The 18,219-nt window shown below is 41.4% G+C and overlaps 1 protein-coding gene across 6 annotated transcripts in view; it reads right to left on the reverse strand.

The window, feature by feature from the left end:
- magi1b (membrane associated guanylate kinase, WW and PDZ domain containing 1b) overlaps positions 1 to 18,219 on the reverse strand; it is a 230,809-nt gene that overhangs the window by 127,069 nt on the left and 85,521 nt on the right. For all 6 annotated transcript variants that reach the window (XM_017711575.2, XM_017711557.2, XM_017711565.2 and 3 more), the window contains one exon: positions 7,062 to 7,178. In XM_017711575.2, the coding sequence (XP_017567064.1) occupies positions 7,062 to 7,178 (117 nt within the window). The remainder of the gene's footprint in view (positions 1 to 7,061; positions 7,179 to 18,219) is intronic.

Raw genomic sequence — 18,219 nt, forward strand, 5'->3', positions numbered from 1 at the left:
ACACACACACCCAGCCACTGGCCACCTGGCAACTCAACCCACCGCTCAGGCCATCAGGAAACAAAGCAGCAGCTGCACTCTTACACACTCTCACGCCTCACCACCACAAGCTGACCCACACACACACACACACACACAGCTGTTTGGCTATCTGAGAAAGGCAGAAATAAGCAGAAGCTTCTGTGTTTCCTAAAATTAGACTGTTCTTAAGATTAATACCAGCCCCAGCTCCGCTGCTTTAACCTGAGGCAGTAGCACATTTGCACAGTGGTGGCCTGTCTTTAGTCTACGCATCATCTAGGACCAGCGTCTTCCTCTCTCATCTTGATGAGTATGACTGGACGGCCCAGGACACTCTTACAGTAGCAGGCTTGCTAAACAATACCTCAGAAATGAGATCAACAGGCCACCCATTCAGCTTCTCCAGCTGTCTCTCTCACACTGACATCACCAGCTCCATCAGCTGTTCATGTAGGACTGCAGCGATTAGTCTCCCCAGCCAATTAATCAGAAACAAAGGCTGTTTATGAACAAAAGTTGGTTGAAGAGACATTTACTTAAGAGAAAACTGCTCTATAATGTGGGATAATGTTCCTTTGATTAATGTTGCCGTTCTGACAGAATGCAGTGCGCTACAGGAAACATAGGGGGCGACATGCCCGCTGTTTTTTCACTGCATCCTTAAAGAGGAAACTGCACATGCCTAGTGCCAATTCAAATCTCCAGACTCCGGGCCTTACACAAGGGTCGTCAGCCCTTTCCACCTCAATGACCACAAAGGCAGGAAGGCCTAACCCACCCAAGAATGCAATATGTTTCAGCAAACATAAAATATCAACAAAATTACAGCAAATTAAGAGGAATTTTTGTACAAATTACTTTTTTACTCTTGCAAATGAACAAATGTTTGGAGGTGTATTTTGTTTTTATACGGAACAAGCAAAAATGTATGAAGGCGCTTTTGTGCACCATTGCCGCATGGCTTGTATTAATACGATTTACCATTTAAAAATGCCTTTTTATTGTCAAGTCAAATATTTTTTTCATAGATTTTTACGAACAACTGCCATTCCAACCACTGATCCTCTTCAGTATTGGCCCGAGGATCAACAAAGGGTGCTTTGCAGCCCACTTGTGGTCCATGGCCCAGTGTTTGAGAAAACCTGGCCTTACCGACTTCAGACCTGCGTTCTGTGATATTTGTCGAAGTGCTCAAGTTTAATTTGTGTGGGTACATAATTAATTGTGTACAATAAATGACTTGTGTTGTGTGTTTATCTAAACTTGAATTATTAGTCTTCTCATTGTGTTTATGTCAGAAAGGTTTGAGATAGAATCCATAAGCAAAGTCTTCCAAAGTCCCTCCCCCCCCCACTGACAGACTACACGATTTAGCAGAATTAGACAGCCCTGTGGTCTGGTGGCCTTTCTTGGTATCTAATTTTCCAAAGGACCCTACATAATTAATTGCAACATAAACAGTCATTCAGGGTTTGATGTGAAATTCTCCATTCTAGAGAAACTTGCCAAGACCGAAACGATTGCAGTGGTGGTGATAGGAACCAGATATTCAGTGTTTAATGCCTCTAAAAGCTCCCTCACAGAAAGCTGTTATTAAATGGTTATTTATATGCTGCCTGAAACCTGAGACATCAAGTCCGTTTAAATGCACTTAATCCGATAACTGAAGAAAACCAGATTGTCAGTAATCTGATCACCGTGTTTAAATGCACTTGAGTAATCAGACAATAGAAAACTATCTACATGAGTGAGGCAATAATCAGATTTCTGCTTTGCAACAAGTCAATAAACTCACAGAAGATGTGATATAAACTTAAAAACTAAAAACTGCGGTATTTGAAGAATACCGAAGTATTAAGTTTTACATTAATTGTGCCACTTTACCTGAACATACATCATCTAGAAAGTTGAGCATTTAAATCCTTCATTTCATCAAGAATGTATTTGGTTTCAGCGTCACTCCAAAAGTGTTTTGTTGCGTCTCGCAGCAACGCTGCTTGCTTATTTCCGGTACCGCTGCCTGTTTTTGAACATGTGCAGACTGAGAAATCCGAAAGGAATCAGTAAGAGTTCACATGCACTGAGAAATCTGATTACTGAGCTAAAATCCAGCTCTCTATCAGATTTCTTTATCAGATTTCTACAACTTACTCCGACGTAGGTAATCAGAGCGTGCTGTTTACATGATCATTTAAATAATTAGATAACTGCAGAAATCCGATTATGATCAAATTATTCAGTGCATGTAAACGCACTCATTGTTTCTTAAATTTTGGCCTAAAATATCACAACAAGAACAACCACAACCACAACAACAACAACCACAACCACCACCATAATAATAACCACAATAACAACAACAACAACCACCACAACCACAACAAAATAATAATAATAATAACAACAACCACCACAACAACAACAACAACAACAACAACAACAACCACCACCACCACAACAACAACCACCACCACCACAACAACAACAACCACCACCACAACAACAACAACCACCACCACAACAACAACCACCACAACAACCACAACCACCACAACAACCACAACCACCACAACAACCACCACAACCACCACCACAACAACAACCACCACAACAACAACCACCACAACAACCACCACAACAACAACCACAACAACAACCACAACCACAACAACAACAATAATAATGGTCAAACGGTACATGCAAAGGCAAAACAGCACCCTAAGAATACTGATTTTTTTTTAGGATTTGCCAGAATTTTACTGATAAGCAGAAGACACGTGTTGATTCACTGGTTTTTTACACAGTAAATAAAATGGTTATATTTGTGAGCCCTGGTTCCAGTCACCACCACCACCACCAGTTTTTTTTTTTCAAAACACTCAATAACTTTGTTTTACATCTCAACTTTTAAAATAAGCAAAAATTTGTTTTGAAAAAGTCCTTGAGAGGGTTGAAAACAACCGGAAATCTGGTGAAGACATTTGGAGGACCTCTGCAGTGACCAAGTTTCAGGTAGACTTCCCACTGCTGAAGGTTTTAGCACATCTAAATAAATTAACCTCCAAAACAAATTACAAAGACGCTGATGGATAATAAACAGCATGTTCGTCTAAATAAATCCCAAATTCCAAGACCTAGTCAGCTAGCAGAGCTCACTCCAGCACTTTATGGAAAACAATTATCTTGATTCATCTGTCCTCATGAACACACGAGTAAATTAAGTTAGGCCCGTTTCATGAGGCGATGTAATCGTTTTCCATGAGCCATCTGAGTAAACTCAAACTAATTGGCTTTTATAGAGCACTGTCACTCACTGAGAGAGGAGGCTGACAGCACGTCATTAATCAGGCAAGACGGATGTACCGGAGAAGCTACAAACAAGTGCTGCAGAGTCCGCACAGCTGGTTTACCTACTGCTTAAACAGAGTCCAGAATAAGCTTCTGCCTCACGTCAGTCCAGAACTGCCATACCAGTCAAAAGTTTGGACACACCAGCGCACAAGAGTTTCTTATTTTTACCGTTTTCCACATTTTACAGGAAAAAGCAATTATCAGAACAAAGGGACACATGTCAGATTACAGAGTGATCTAAAAACACTGTAAAACATACTTCCTACTTGCTTTCTTTGCCTCCTTTATTTTCTGTGAAGCAGCTTGAGGAGATGCTTCAGATTGCTTTAGATGACTTTCCAGGTGGCTTGGAGAAGATAATGAGACCATAATGGAGAAGTCTTTTGAAAAAAGGAAGAGAAAACCAAACAAGAGAACAACAAAAAAAACATAAGAAAATAAAGTGAAGAAAATTGACAAGAAAATTAGAGGAGACAAAACCAAAGTAGAAAAGAGAAAATGAGAAGAGAAAAGCAAAGAGGAAGAGGAGAGAAAAGAAAAGAAAAGAAAAAGACAAAAAAGAGACAACCAAAGAAGAGAAAACCGAAGATGAGAAGATAAAACTGAAGAGAAAAGAGAAGCGAAGAAAAGAGGAGAGAAAACCGATGAAGATCAAACTGACGAAGCGAGGAAAAGAGAAAACTGATGAGGAGAGGAGAGAAAACTGATTAAAAGAAGAGAAGAAATGAGAAGAGCAGAGAAAGCGGATGAAGAGAAGAGCAGAGAAAGCGGATGAAGAGAAGAGCAGAGAAAGCTGATGAAGAGAAGAGCAGAGAAAGCTGATGAAGAGAAGAGCAGAGAAAGCTGATGAAGAGAAGAGCAGAGAAAGCTGATGAAGAGAAGAGCAGAGAAAGATGATGAAGAGAAGAGCAGAGAAAACTGATGCAGAGAAAACTGATGAAGAGAAGAGCAGAGAAAACTGATGCAGAGAAAACTGATGAAGAGAAGAGCAGAGAAAGCTGATAAAGAGAAGAGCAGAGAAAGCTGATGCAGAGAAAGCTGATGAAGAGAAGAGCAGAGAAAGCTGATGAAGAGAAGAGCAGAGAAAGCTGATGCAGAGAAAGCTGATGAAGAGAAGAGCAGAGAAAGCTGATGAAGAGAAGAGCAGAGAAAGCTGATGAAGAGAAGAGCAGAGAAAGCTGATGAAGAGAAGAGCAGAGAAAGCTGATGCAGAGAAAACTGATGCAGAGAAAACTGATGCAGAGAAAACTGATGCAGAGAAGAGCAGAGAAAGCTGATGCAGAGAAAACTGATGAAGAGAAGAGCAGAGAAAGCTGATGCAGAGAAAGCTGATGAAGAGAAGAGCAGAGAAAGCTGATGAAGAGAAGAGCAGAGAAAGCTGATGAAGAGAAGAGCAGAGAAAGCTGATGAAGAGAAAGCTGATGAAGAGAAGAGCAGAGAAAACTGATGCAGAGAAGAGCAGAGAAAGCTGATGAAGAGAAGAGCAGAGAAAGCTGATGAAGAGAAGAGCAGAGAAAGCTGATGAAGAGAAGAGCAGAGAAAGCTGATGAAGAGAAGAGCAGAGAAAGCTGATGAAGAGAAGAACAGAGAAAGTTGATGAAGAGAAGAGCAGAGAAAGCTGATGAAGAGAAGAGCAGAGAAAGCTGATGCAGAGAAGAGCAGAGAAAACTGATGCAGAGAAAGCTGATGAAGAGAAGAGCAGAGAAAGCTGATGAAGAGAAGAGCAGAGAAAGCTGATGAAGAGAAGAGCAGAGAAAGCTGATGCAGAGAAGAGTAGAGAAGAGAAGACTAGAGAAGAGAAGAGAAGAGAAGAGAAGAGGTATCTGTATTCCCACTCTGTCTGCAGAGCTGACCTGTCTACTAGATCAATTTTCCCTCTTAATAGAGCTGAATTGGAGAAGGGGGAAACATGTCTATGAATAAATGTCATATGAATTTGACTGCAGCAGGGACAAGGTCACAGCTGTACTTCTGTGAAAATGAGGACGGCTGTAATCAGTAGGGTTATTGATTCATGCAAAGCAATCTGGAATTATTGACTAGGTGACTGATTTGACTGGGAAAGGAATAAAGTCACTGCATCAGACGGAAAGAAGGAGTAAAAAGCAACCAGCTGCCAGATAACTAGTCATCACTTCCACTATCAATACTGACACTGTGCTTATACAGTATGTTGACAGGCAGATCCATGAACCTCTCAAGAGAACACGGCTGCCACCCACTCAAACGGCGGTGTGGATTCCACAGCATCTCCTTAATAAACACACACACACACACACACACACACAGTTCTGCCTCCTACATTCTAATGACCAGCAACACACACTGACTACACAACCATGACACCTCGCACTACTCAACTATCTGTGCTCTAGCAAAACTTCACACGTCGTGATGTAACCACAGGGAACAGACTGTGACAAGCCACCGATAAATAAGCCTGGCCGCACTGCTGTCACAGATGCTAGCTTCTCTTCTGAAAGAGTGGCTGTGGGTCCACAGTCTGCCTTTACCTATAACAGGACTGCACGATTAGTCACTGGTCGATCGATATCACAATACTGGCCTTTATATATTCAGATCACAGAAGTCTTCAAAATACAAAAAGTTCCTGACTAATCAGTGAATGTTTTACTCTTGTGTTGTGATTCCTTGGACTAATCAGAGATGCTCTGGGATGAATGAAGGCATTCAGATCCAACAAACATGGCAAAAAAATAGTGCAGGCTAATCTTTAACCATGCAGCATCACAGGTTTAGTAATGTTTTCATTATACTGTAAAGTATACTACACTCATTTATCTTCTTTATTACAAACAAAAACAGAAATGTGATGCATTAGATAAGCTTATACATAGTAATACGCTTCACCTGCAGCCCATTTGGAACAATGTAAAGGCCAATTCCACCCATTCTCCATTCTAGAGAAACTCAAACATTGGTGGAATTCCTTTTTAACGAACTACAATTAGTCAGAAACAAACAGAACACAGTCCAGCAAACAAGATGGACTGGGCAAAGCGTTTCAGAGTGGCTGAAACAAAAGCACATCCAGGCTAATCTGGGAAATATTGCAAAAGCTGAGCTGAACCTGATATTGCCACAGCTTCATGGCTCCATCTATAAATCACAAGGCTACTAACTTCTGTGGTGGAAGAAACTGACAACATTAAAGTCCATTTGATTCAATGTTCAGATTTTTTTGCTTTCCTTTGGTCTTAGTTTTGCAGAACTGTTGTCTAAAAGCTTGTGCACTTGAGGTCATGTGCTATTGCAAATAACACTGTAGCTGTGAGCATCTACGGTATTCGTGCATGCTATCAAATCACACGTTTGCGATAATGCACGACAGATGTCTATTCCTTGATAATTGCAATATGGAGTTTTATAAAGAACTACTGTCCTAATTCTTTTAAACACCTTTTAAATCGACAGTTTATTTGGTGGAATCATACCTTTCGGGGTAAATATCTTCCTTTTGTTCTTTAAGCGTTGCAATATTTAATCACACAAGAGTAAAATATCACAGCGTGACGTTTTCCACAGTATTGTTCTAAGGAAGTGTTGAGTTTTAGTGCTTAACAACTATCACAACGAAGCTCGAATTGAGAGCAACGGAGATGAGCCAATAAAGTAGACAAGAAGAGAAACGACAGCGTGAAGAATTTCAGAGGAAATCGGTGACTCACAAGGCACAGCATGGCGGTAGAGGTTATCCCGTATGGTCTGTTGGAGCTTGTGGTCATCTGAAGACTTTTGGAACCTCTGGCTCAGGTAGTGCTTCAGGTCCTTATTCAGCTTATTTCCTGTGGAACGGAGAAAAACAGAGATGACAAGTCAGTCACAGTAATTTACAGCCAGTTTACATCATTAGCTAGCATTAAAGTTAAAGAGCAAGCACCAAGGAATATAATTAAAAAAAATAAAAATAAAATATTCTCTTCACTTTTGTTGTGGTAAATTCCACTAGAGCTTCACTTGGGCCCAAAATTTTGGTGCAAATCTGAATACAGAGAGAATTTAAAGCTGACACAGCACATCAAAGTCTACATTCAGCCCAGTCTGACAAAATTCTATCTAAACCCAACCTGACTTGACCCACATCATCTGGACTGACCTGAATCTCGCAAAATTATGTCTAAAACTGACCCACATCGGTCCATCATCTAAAGCGCTGAAAAAAGTCTACACAGCATCAGTCATCATTAGATCATAAACCGATAAAACAAAAAATAAAATGTGATAAGTGACCCTTTTTCGTCCCACAAGGGGGAAATTTCACCTCCGCATTTAACCCATCCATGAAGTGAAACACCACATACACACCAGTGAGCAGTGAGCACACTTGCCCGGCGTGGTGGGCAGCCCTATCCACAGCGCCCGGGGAGCAGTTGGGGGTTAGGTGTCTTGCTCAAGAGCACTTCAGTCATGTACTGTCGGCACTGGGAACCGAACCGGCAACCTTCTGGTCACAGGGCCGGTTCCCTAACCTCCAGCCCAAGACTGCCCCTAAATAAAGCATAGAATAAATCAATCAGCTGTCCAAAACTGTTTTAATCCCGTTTCAAACAATGTCTTTGAAAAATCATCCCAAAAGATTTTTAGCCTCTATAAACTTTCCATACTGCCCTGTTCTCACAGTGTGGAAAAAAAAATTCTTTTACGTAGAACCGTACACACTGAACTGAACACACAATCATCACACATCATCTAGAGGCTGAACAATATTTCCATCCTTCATTTAGTCAAACATCTGGCTCATTTCTGTGTCGCTCAGGCATGTTTTCGAACATCCGCAGACTGAGAAATCCAGAAGAAATCAGAGTTTACATGCACTGAGAAATCAGACTACTGAGCTAAAACCCAGCTCTCTATCAGACTTCTAGACCTTACTCTGATCCGAGAAATCAGAATGTGCTGTTTACGTGACCATTTGAATAATCAGATAACTGCAGAAAATTGATAATGATCGGATTACTGAGCGCATGTAAACACACTCACTGTTTATTTCTCACTCGTTAATTGTCTCACGAGAGTCAGTCTCCGGTAAATTCTGTAACCCACACGAGTGGGTGACTCCAACATGCAAACTCGACGTGAGCAGTCTGGGCTCCTTGGGTTCGGACTGACAAGCTCCAAGTCCACCCCTTAGCTCTATCGCACAATACCACCAAGCTGGAACGTTGAAGGCCAGGCATTTGCTTCTTCTGAGCCTTGTGAAGCTCTACCAAAGTGCCACTGACGTTGCCATCATTGGACAGCTCAGTGTGCTTGGAGAACAGCGCTACGTCTTGTTTGTCAGCTAACACATGCCATGTGGTAGCTGTATGATGGGAGGACAACCCTACACACTCAGAAATGGACCTTTAAACCACTGTTGTACCTTTGAGGGAACATTTACGCTTTTGTACCTTGATAAACAAAAACCATACCTGCACAGAACCTTTATTGCTAACAGTGTCAACATCCAGACAAGGTGCAGACAAATACGTTCTCCTTGACTTCAAACTCTGGTAAAGAGCCATAGCTCAGCGGTATGTAGCTGAAGTGTAATGTACTGATTTTCCCATTTGCCTTTAGCTATGTGAACATGTGAACACAGTTATTGGAATTCAACAGGAGCTGAATGAAAGTCCAGTGATGCATGCTTTTAACACCGTAATAGACTTCCTTTCACATTTCTGAGGACACCTTGCTGTCTTCTTGTATCTGTGTGTATGTGTATGTGTGTGTGTGTGTGTGTGGCTGCACCATCGCAGCCAGGCCATGTGAAGAATTTCCCACCCTCAGCTAGACCATCTGTTTTCTAAGACACAGATCGCTTACCCAGCACTATTGCAAAGAGATGCCGACAGCCAAATGGTGTTTATGTGTTAATGTGAGTCCCCTGGGTGCCCACTCCAACGCCAGACCACTCGGCATTATTAAACACAAAGGGGCTCCGTTCAGAACAGTTAGGAGTCAAAACGATGGCTTAATTAAAGACTGATAATAGGCTAGTAATGTAGAGCAGACGTCCCAGTGTAAAAGCGATACGGGACGTTTCTGCGTAGACAAGATTACTCTTGGGCCGAATTACAGCTGTACGATATATCGATTGTTAGCAGTCACAATATTGTAGATATGTAAATGAGCTTTACCACCAATTACAAAATTGCATATTGTGTGCCATAAGTACACAATACGAATTTAGCAATGGGTTTTTAAAGCCCAAAATATGCCCTTTTCTTACCAATCATGACTCATTTTATTTACATGACCATTTTCAAACATTTCTTTGTGCCTTAGAATTAAACAGGCTGGTTTTGTCACTGCGCCTATTTTAAATGACCTCTGTTCTGATTGGCTGCTCTGTACTGTGCTCTCACTCAAGATGCAGTCCAGCCCGAAAGAATCCTTCTAACTTCAGTGTGAACACGCGAAGCTAAACTGTGTCAAGCTGAGGCAAATATACACCAAGCGGTGTTTTACCCTGTTCTTTGATGGCCAAGAAACCCACAGGACCACCACACAGCAGGTACCATTTGCGTGGTGGGTCATTCTCAGCACTGCAGTGACACTCACATGGTGGTGGTGTGGTAGTGTGTGTTGGTACGAGTGGATCAGAAGCAGCAGTGCTGCCGGAGTCCACCCACTGTCCACTCTATTAGACACTCCTACCTTATTGGTCCACCTCGTAGATGTAAAGTCAGAGACGACAGCTCATCTGCTGCTGCACAGTTTGTGTTGGTCATCCTCTAGTCCTTTATCAGTGGTCTCAGGATGCTGCCCACAGGACGCTGCTTGCTGGATATTTTGGTTGGTGGTCTATTCTCAGTCCAGCAGCGACACTGAGGTGTTTGAAAACTCCAGCAGCGCTACTGTGTCTGATCAACTTGTGCCAGCGCAACACACACTAACACACCACCAGTGTCAGTATCACCACAGTGCTGAGAATGATCCACTACCCAAATAATACCTGTTCTGTGGAGGTCCTGACTACACTGAAGAAGAACAGGGTAAAAAGGGGTAACAGAGTACACAGAGAAACAGATGGACTCCAGGCTGTAACTGTAGAACTACAAAGTGCACCTATATGGTAGGTGGACAAAGTGAATATAGTGGGTGTAATGGTTGGTCAGTATAGAGTACTGAGCAAAAGTTTTAATATCACTTTTTTTTCGCTTTCAAACTTAAAAAAAAACAAAAAAAAACGCTGTATTTGAGAATCATACAAACATTTACACTGGGACTTTAAAGTCTAGAACTAAGCTTTTGACATGTGGAACGCCATATGTGTACAGTAGAGTGGCCAAAAATAGTTATAATAGCTACAGTAGCGCAAGGCAGAACTGTGCATTTATTATAACCAGTCTTGCTCGCTCACTCTCTCCCTCTCCCTCTCTCTCCCCCTCTCACACCCCACCTACAGTGATCTCCAATGTACGAAGCAAGACATCTTTTCAGAAATCGTGGATGAACAAACAGCCCGTTGAGTTGAAAAGCAGAGGGTCCTGTTGCCATGGAAACACTGAGAGCAGGATTGCTAGTAAACAAACCTACAGACCTTTAACGAGATGATGGAGGGAGGCAAAGCCATCGAAATAAATAAATAAAGAAATTCAGGCGCGTGTGTGTGTGTGTGTGTGTGTGTGTGTGTGTGTGTGTGTGTGTGTGTGTGTGTGTGTGTGAGTGAATTAGCTCAGAGAACAGCACTGGAGTTATTAGACTGTGATTTCCCATTTGTCTCTGTGCTTCCAGCCCCCATCCACTACAGTTACAAACAGACCTTTAGTCAGCACTGCACTGTTTGAATAATACAGGTCTGTGAACTCAGTGAACCCAGCTGTCTTCTCTGCATGAAGGACTAGGAAAGTGTAAAGTGTCAAATCTGAATCTTAAAGCTCATCATCCACTAGGAAACCCTGCTGGGGCAACTAACTGCCCCGCCCACAAATTTCACAGCTACTCTTGCGAGGTTTACAGACAGTTAGCATGAAACCCATTCGGTGTAATAAAGGCTGGCTATATATCTGAGTGGATAACTCGCATCCTGTCAACATGAAAGCAGCCCAATTTACAGTAAACACAAACATGGACAACAACGCTACAATTTTGGCACTGAAATGTTAATTATACCCAAGTATGAAATGGATTTTCCTAGCATTTTTCATGTTTTCCAACTTTCCAAAGCAAAAAAGAGCTGACAAGATTTTTTCTTGCAGTTGAAGCTAACGCTAATTTAGCAAATTCTTTACCCTTCCAGTTAAACATAAAGTTGCCAAGCACTATTACATGACAAATTAGCATGGTAGAAGGTAAACAAGGATAGTATATGAATGTGTTAATTGCTGTTTTTAGAATTATTGCTTTGAAGAGAGTGACCAAGAGTGACCTAAGCTAACATTATTAGCATTGGTGCTGGGAGCCACAGAACGGGTGTTTTTGCCCATATTTTAACACTTGACAGAGAAAAATCGAGGGGTTATTTGATTCTACACCTGATTTGGTTTAAATATGCACATTTGTATGAGTTTATGCACAGAACAGGACTGTATATCGTTTCATCTCACTATATCTGTTTCAGGCTGTCTCTTAACCAGGTGGAAAGTGAATTAGACCTGCTACGAAAACCATAACAGTCAGGATTGGCGCTAAAACCTGTTGTACCAGTGCAACATTACCAGTGCTAACCACTGGGAATAAGTTATATGTTGCAATGCTGTTTCACGCTTGCCCAGCCTTCCAACAACGTCCTATGAAAGACCACATTTGTGAGCAGAGCACAGATCAATTTTTGCACATAGCTCAGTTTGTCAAAATACCTGAGGGAGAAATCCGGCCTAAAACTAGCATGTACTTTGCATTGAACACCCAGCATGCATTGTGCACATCACATAGCTATGGGGAATCCCTCTCACAGTCATGATAGCATTCTGACTGCTCAACACTGACTGTAGAGGTTAATAACTACTAATAACTGTGATATTCATCTTCTTTGCATTAACAAACTATATGGGTTCATTGTGCATTAGTGAGTTAAGGAAGTTGGGGGGCATTTTTTTCCCCCAAAAAGGTCCCTCCCACCTTCAAGCTTCATCGGTCAGGTGGTGGTTTGCATAGACAAATATTCTATCACTATTGTGGCACCACTGTAAGAAGTGAGAAGCTTGTCCAACCTAGCAACAGTAGCTATGAAAGAGCACAGTTGTAGGTGGGAGCATGGATGTCAATTACTTCCAATTCCTCAAACCTTTTACAGACAATTCAAAGGCACAAACAAATAAATAGGTCTAAGCTTTTACAGCCAACCTGCCCTGGATGCGCTCTGAACTGGGCTATTATCATTATCGCTGACAACTCAAACGCTAACAGCGTACAGAAAGTCGCTGGCTGTCATCATTGCAGTCAGAATGTTAAAAGCAGGGGAACTCTGCAGAGAGAAAGGGAGAGAGCAGAGGGTCTGGAAAATGCTTTAAATCGTTCAGATTTATCCTTACATGAATAATACTGCTAGTTTCCTCCCCGCGACCAACAGCCCCACTACATTCCCCTCGTTCTGTGTCACTGCTCTGTGAGGGTCCATGACCACTGAAGAACAGGGTAAAAGGGGGTAACAAAGTACCAGAGAAACAGATGGACTACAGTCTGTAACTGTAGAACTACAGAGTGCAGCTATACAGTAAGTGGAGCTGATAAAATGGACAATGAGTAGAAACATGGAGGTGCTCAGAATGTTATGCCTGATTGGTGTTGATTTCTGTACTACAGTAATCATTAGGCAAGGTGTTTATAATCCATTATTTAATCCACAACTTTGTTCAATTTAAGCTCTAACACACCTGAGCCAGCACTTGACAGTCCTCATTAGAGAGCAGTGTCTGCATTAAAAGGCCCATATTCAACATTACAGTCAAAATTCTATAATATGTATTGGTCTTAAGTACCGAAAACAGTCATAATTCATCTTCACACAACTGTTTCCCAACATCTCTCAATCCCTTAGAACAGGGGCACCAACATTTTTGTCTTGGGGGTCCAAAGTGTGACATATGTTGTGGGCTGAGGATCAAAAACACCCACAAAGTTAGCTTAACAATGCAGTTAGCAATATATTTTACACTATTACACTATATTTTTATAACTATAATTTCTTAATAATACTAATAAGCATGAAAGTATGTTTGTTCTCTCACTGGGTGAGGGGGTTGGGTTCTGGTGGGTTGAATCAAAGGCCTTGGGCCACACTTCAGGTCACCCTGCCTTAAACCTAAATAGGCTGTTTTGTTACTATGCCTTTAAGACTTCTATGCAAATGAGCTCCGTTCTGATTGGCTGCTCTTATTCAAGAAGCAGCCCACACTCTGCTACAGCCTGTCTGGAGCAACAAGAATCATCACTGCCAACAGTTGAGCCAAACCACTGTAGACTGAAGTAGTGCCAGGTAAACGTGTTCATGGTTGTGACATCAAACATGATCCATTTAAAACAGGCCATTTTCACAGCCTCGTGGTTAAAATTTGCACAGGTTGTTTATACAGTACATCAAATGTAACAAGGCAAGGGAAAATCTGGTCCCTTACAATATGAGCCATTTAAAGCTCCAGACCAAACACCAGCATGGCAGTGCAGCGTTAGGGCTACGTATTCCGGTAAATTAATCCCAGAAAAAGGTCCAGATTAAATACTCAGAACTCAAAGCCGGGCTGAGACGCAGACTGGAGCCCCCCTCCCCAACAGAGCCCCAAATTCTTCCTCCAGCTCCCACTTTATCCTCAATTAGCTGCTTAGTGGCCCACCAGAGCATCTGCCCAGGACCCCCGGCTAGCCAGTCAAGCTGCTGCCATCTGAGCTTTAATCAGGTAGCTGTTCTGAACATGTAAATCACATATAACAGAATTATCTTATACATGCTGGCTACAGAGCTCACTAGTGCTTTGAATGCACTAGGGGGCATACGATTATATCAGAATCATATCAGTATTTATAGATAACTGCTGGGGGGGAAAAAAAAAAAAAAAAAAAAAAAAATCATACAGATGTTTAGACCTGATGGATATTTCAAACTAGGGGTTGGGAATTTTCAGGAACCCCACGATTTGATTACGATTCAGAGGCTGCGATGCGATTCTAAAACTGTCATCGCTGCATCTTTTTTTCTATACAGGATTTATTTTCTCTCTCCGTGCGAGTATCTTTAAAGCATTTGTAACGATCCATAATGAATTTACTTCCAATATCTTAAACGAAATGGAAGTGATGTGGCAAGTGAGCAGGAAGGCTCTCATTCACTGCTCTTGTTTGGAGCACATGAGACACTGGGCTGCCACTCATCTAAAAAATGAGCAGTTCCACCTTAAATGGTTTTGCATTACATTCTGGCACCTCAGGCAGAATTTAAGGTGGAACGGGAAAATTTGAACAAGAAGCTGGAGAATAACAAGCCTCATGAAACAGTTGAACACAGAGACATTTTACAATAAGCTGCTCTACTTTTGAAGAGAACTTTTCTGGAGATGTTCATATTTTAGCCTACACTAGGACATCACATACTGAGACATACTGGACATAAAATGTTGTGGCTCCCAAAGCGTTTTGGTTTTTGTTGAAAGGACAAAACGGCTCTTCTTAACGTTTGGGTTGCGACTCCTGACTTTTATGTTCCATCAACATTACGTTATAAGAAGATTAGAAAATCGATTTCTGACATTTACGAATTGATTCAGAATCGTCCGTGTAGACCCCCCCCCCACCTTATTTCAAACCAATGAGGTACTGATGAGGTATTTATTGTACAGAGCAAAACAAAATACACACATGCATTATTATTTTATATATATATATATATATATATATATATATATATATATATATATATATATATATATATATATATACACACACACACACACACACACTATTTTTATTTGGAGAGCGATGATGCATGTTAAAGGTGCGCAACATTTACTTTACCATCATGTTTTACAATACAAAGAACCAGAACAAGGCCGTGTGTGTGTGTGTGTGTATATATATATATATATATATATATATATATATATATATATATATATATATATATATATATATATATATATATATATGTGTATATATATATATATATATATATATATATATATATATATATATATATATATATATATATATATATATAGCTACATCATCGCTCTCCAAAGAAAAATAATTATCTCCAAAATGGCAAATTTACAGGAGAGGGCAAAAAATGTTCTTTACTTTCAATGCAAGTTAATGTGAGGTGATTTTATTCCAAGTAGTTTTGGAGCATTTCTATTGGTTGAATCATTGTGAAATGTTCACACAATGTAAACGATCGCTGCACTGTTGAAAACACAACGGAGACATTCTGTTTTTATTTGGACAGAGACGACATGTAAGGTACATAACTGGACTGTAAGACCACCCCATCCTCACTCCAGCCATTTCGCTTTAGTTTTCTGTGTCTAAAAAGGTCTCAGCGTGGGCCTTTCTCCTGAGAAAGTGCATGAAGTGGACCATGATCCATTTACACTGTTCGTACATTGATGAAGAAAAACGTACCTGTACAGTACCTTTTGTTTTGACCATGTAACCTGGTTGATGCTTGCCAATTTCACTTTAGCAATGTATCTGGGACAATGCCTCCTGTCTGCCCCCCAAGCTGTAATTAAGCTCAGCATTAAAATATAACTCCGGTTATGCCAGTGCTGAGACTGCCATGGTCCCTTTTTAACACTCATATTTTCTTGTAAGAAAAAGCAGCTCTTAAACATTATTTATCCTCAAGGTCCACATTTGCATTTATTTATTTGAATCCATAATAGGGCTTCTGTCTTTAAGCTCACGAATCCTCACAGATTCTCTCTGTACTTTTTCGCTCCGTGTGTGCGTTTCGTGAGCGTCTGCCAAACGAATAAATATAAATGGAATGCAAAGTAGTTCTCTTATCACGCTATTGTCCTGCTTCCCAAAGTTCCTAATTACCGAGCTCTCAAACTGATATTCATTCTGCTGCCATATGATGAGCCGGCCTGGGTCACTTACTCGAGTGTGTGAAGTTTCCAGTTGGTCTTTGAAGCCAGAAAGTGCTATAAATTCAACGTGCACATGCAGAGGGGGTCTCCAGTCGTCTGCTGGAATACGATACATCGAGATGAACACTCAAACACAGCCTGCACGGCGCAGATTACGGCATCAGACAGACCTTCCTCCTCTAAAAGCACTCGTGTGTGTGTGTGTGTGGTGTGTGTATGAGAATCTCGACCCTGGCAGGCCTGATGTCTTTACTCGCTGCTCTGAAGTGAAAAATGAAACCCAATAAGAGCCAGACTGCCTCGTTTTCCTCGATTTTGCTTTACTGATGGAAACTAAAAGAACTGGAAGATTCTGAAATTACAAATGTACTCCAACTCCTTCATTACTCCCCCTGTATCTGCCTGAGAGACAGAAACATGGCTTTGGAGTGCAGGAGCCAGCTGACAAGCTGCTGACTGCCCAATGAACATAAAAGGATGCAATATATATTTAGATTAGGGCTGCACAATATGGGTAAAATAAACTGTGTGGCCAAAAGTATGAGGACACCTGACCATCACACCTATATAAGGTTACTGGAACTTACATTCCAAAACCAGGGGCATTAACATGGAGCCCCACCCACTCCTCCTCCTTTGCGTTCCACAAGGCTTTGGTGTGTGTCAGTCAAAACAGCATGTGTGAGGTCAGACACGGATGACGGAGAAGAAAGCCTGGCACGTTCTAATTTCATCCCAAAGGTGGGCTTGAGGTCAGGAGTTTGGAGTTCCTCCAAACCAAACCAGTCAAACCACGTCTCTATGGGGCTTGCTTTGGGCACAGGGGCTCAGTCATGCTGGAGCAGGACATGCTCTTCCCCAAACTGTTGCCACAAAGTTGAAAGCATATAACTGTCCAAAATGTCTTAGCATGCTTCAGCATTAACATTACCATTGGCCGGAACACTAAAAGGTCCAAACCCTAAAAACAGCCCCAGCTCATTATCCCTCCTCCACCAAACTTTACACTATGTATTCTGGTAGGTTGCTTTATCCTGGCATCTGCCAAACTCAGGTGCTCCCTCTGTGAGTTCGTGTGCGTTTTTTTTTTTTTTTTGGTCTGAGCTATTATATCTTAATAATAGTTGAGTGGGGCAGATCTTGCAGGGCTGATTTTGGCACTGTATGTTGAGTGCTATCAGTGCTGTTTAAAGTCACTGCCATCTGCTAACTGCTAGCGTTTAAGGAGACTGCATAACAACATGCTTGTTTATATGCTTATTATATCTGTTAGTAATGGTTTTGGTGTAAACAACTTAACTCGATACTTATGAGGAATGTCCACATACTTTTGGCCTTACAGTACATCATAATGCGATTATACTGCTATAGATTACCTCTGTCAAGGTATATTGCAGCTGCTCTGGCAGCTAAAGCTGACCTTACTAAGACACTATGTTTTTGTTTTTTTCCCTTTGTCATCCATTAGTATATACTCCCACATTTCATTCAGCAAGTCCTTTTAACAAATAGTCAAACCCAACAGTTAATGATGGTGTCTGTGCTCGCTCTCTCTCTATGGGCCTAATTACATGCACGCAGTAGAACCAGACTGTGCTAAATACTGTGTAGCATATACTTCATTACTTCCATTTAAAATCTCCCTTCTAGCTATCCTGCAGAAAGGCCTCGGGAGAGTCCACGCTTCACAACGCACCACACTGAGTGGACACTACACCAGCGCACAGTGGAACATGGTTTCACCAGCACACTCCAGTAGCACGAGCGCCTCAAAACGAGGAAAAGAGGGACAGCTGCATGTGCGTTTACTCCAGTA

This window comes from Pygocentrus nattereri, chromosome 21 (genome assembly GCF_015220715.1).
Source record: "Pygocentrus nattereri isolate fPygNat1 chromosome 21, fPygNat1.pri, whole genome shotgun sequence".
In the NCBI taxonomy this organism is placed as follows: Eukaryota; Metazoa; Chordata; class Actinopteri; order Characiformes; family Serrasalmidae; genus Pygocentrus; species Pygocentrus nattereri.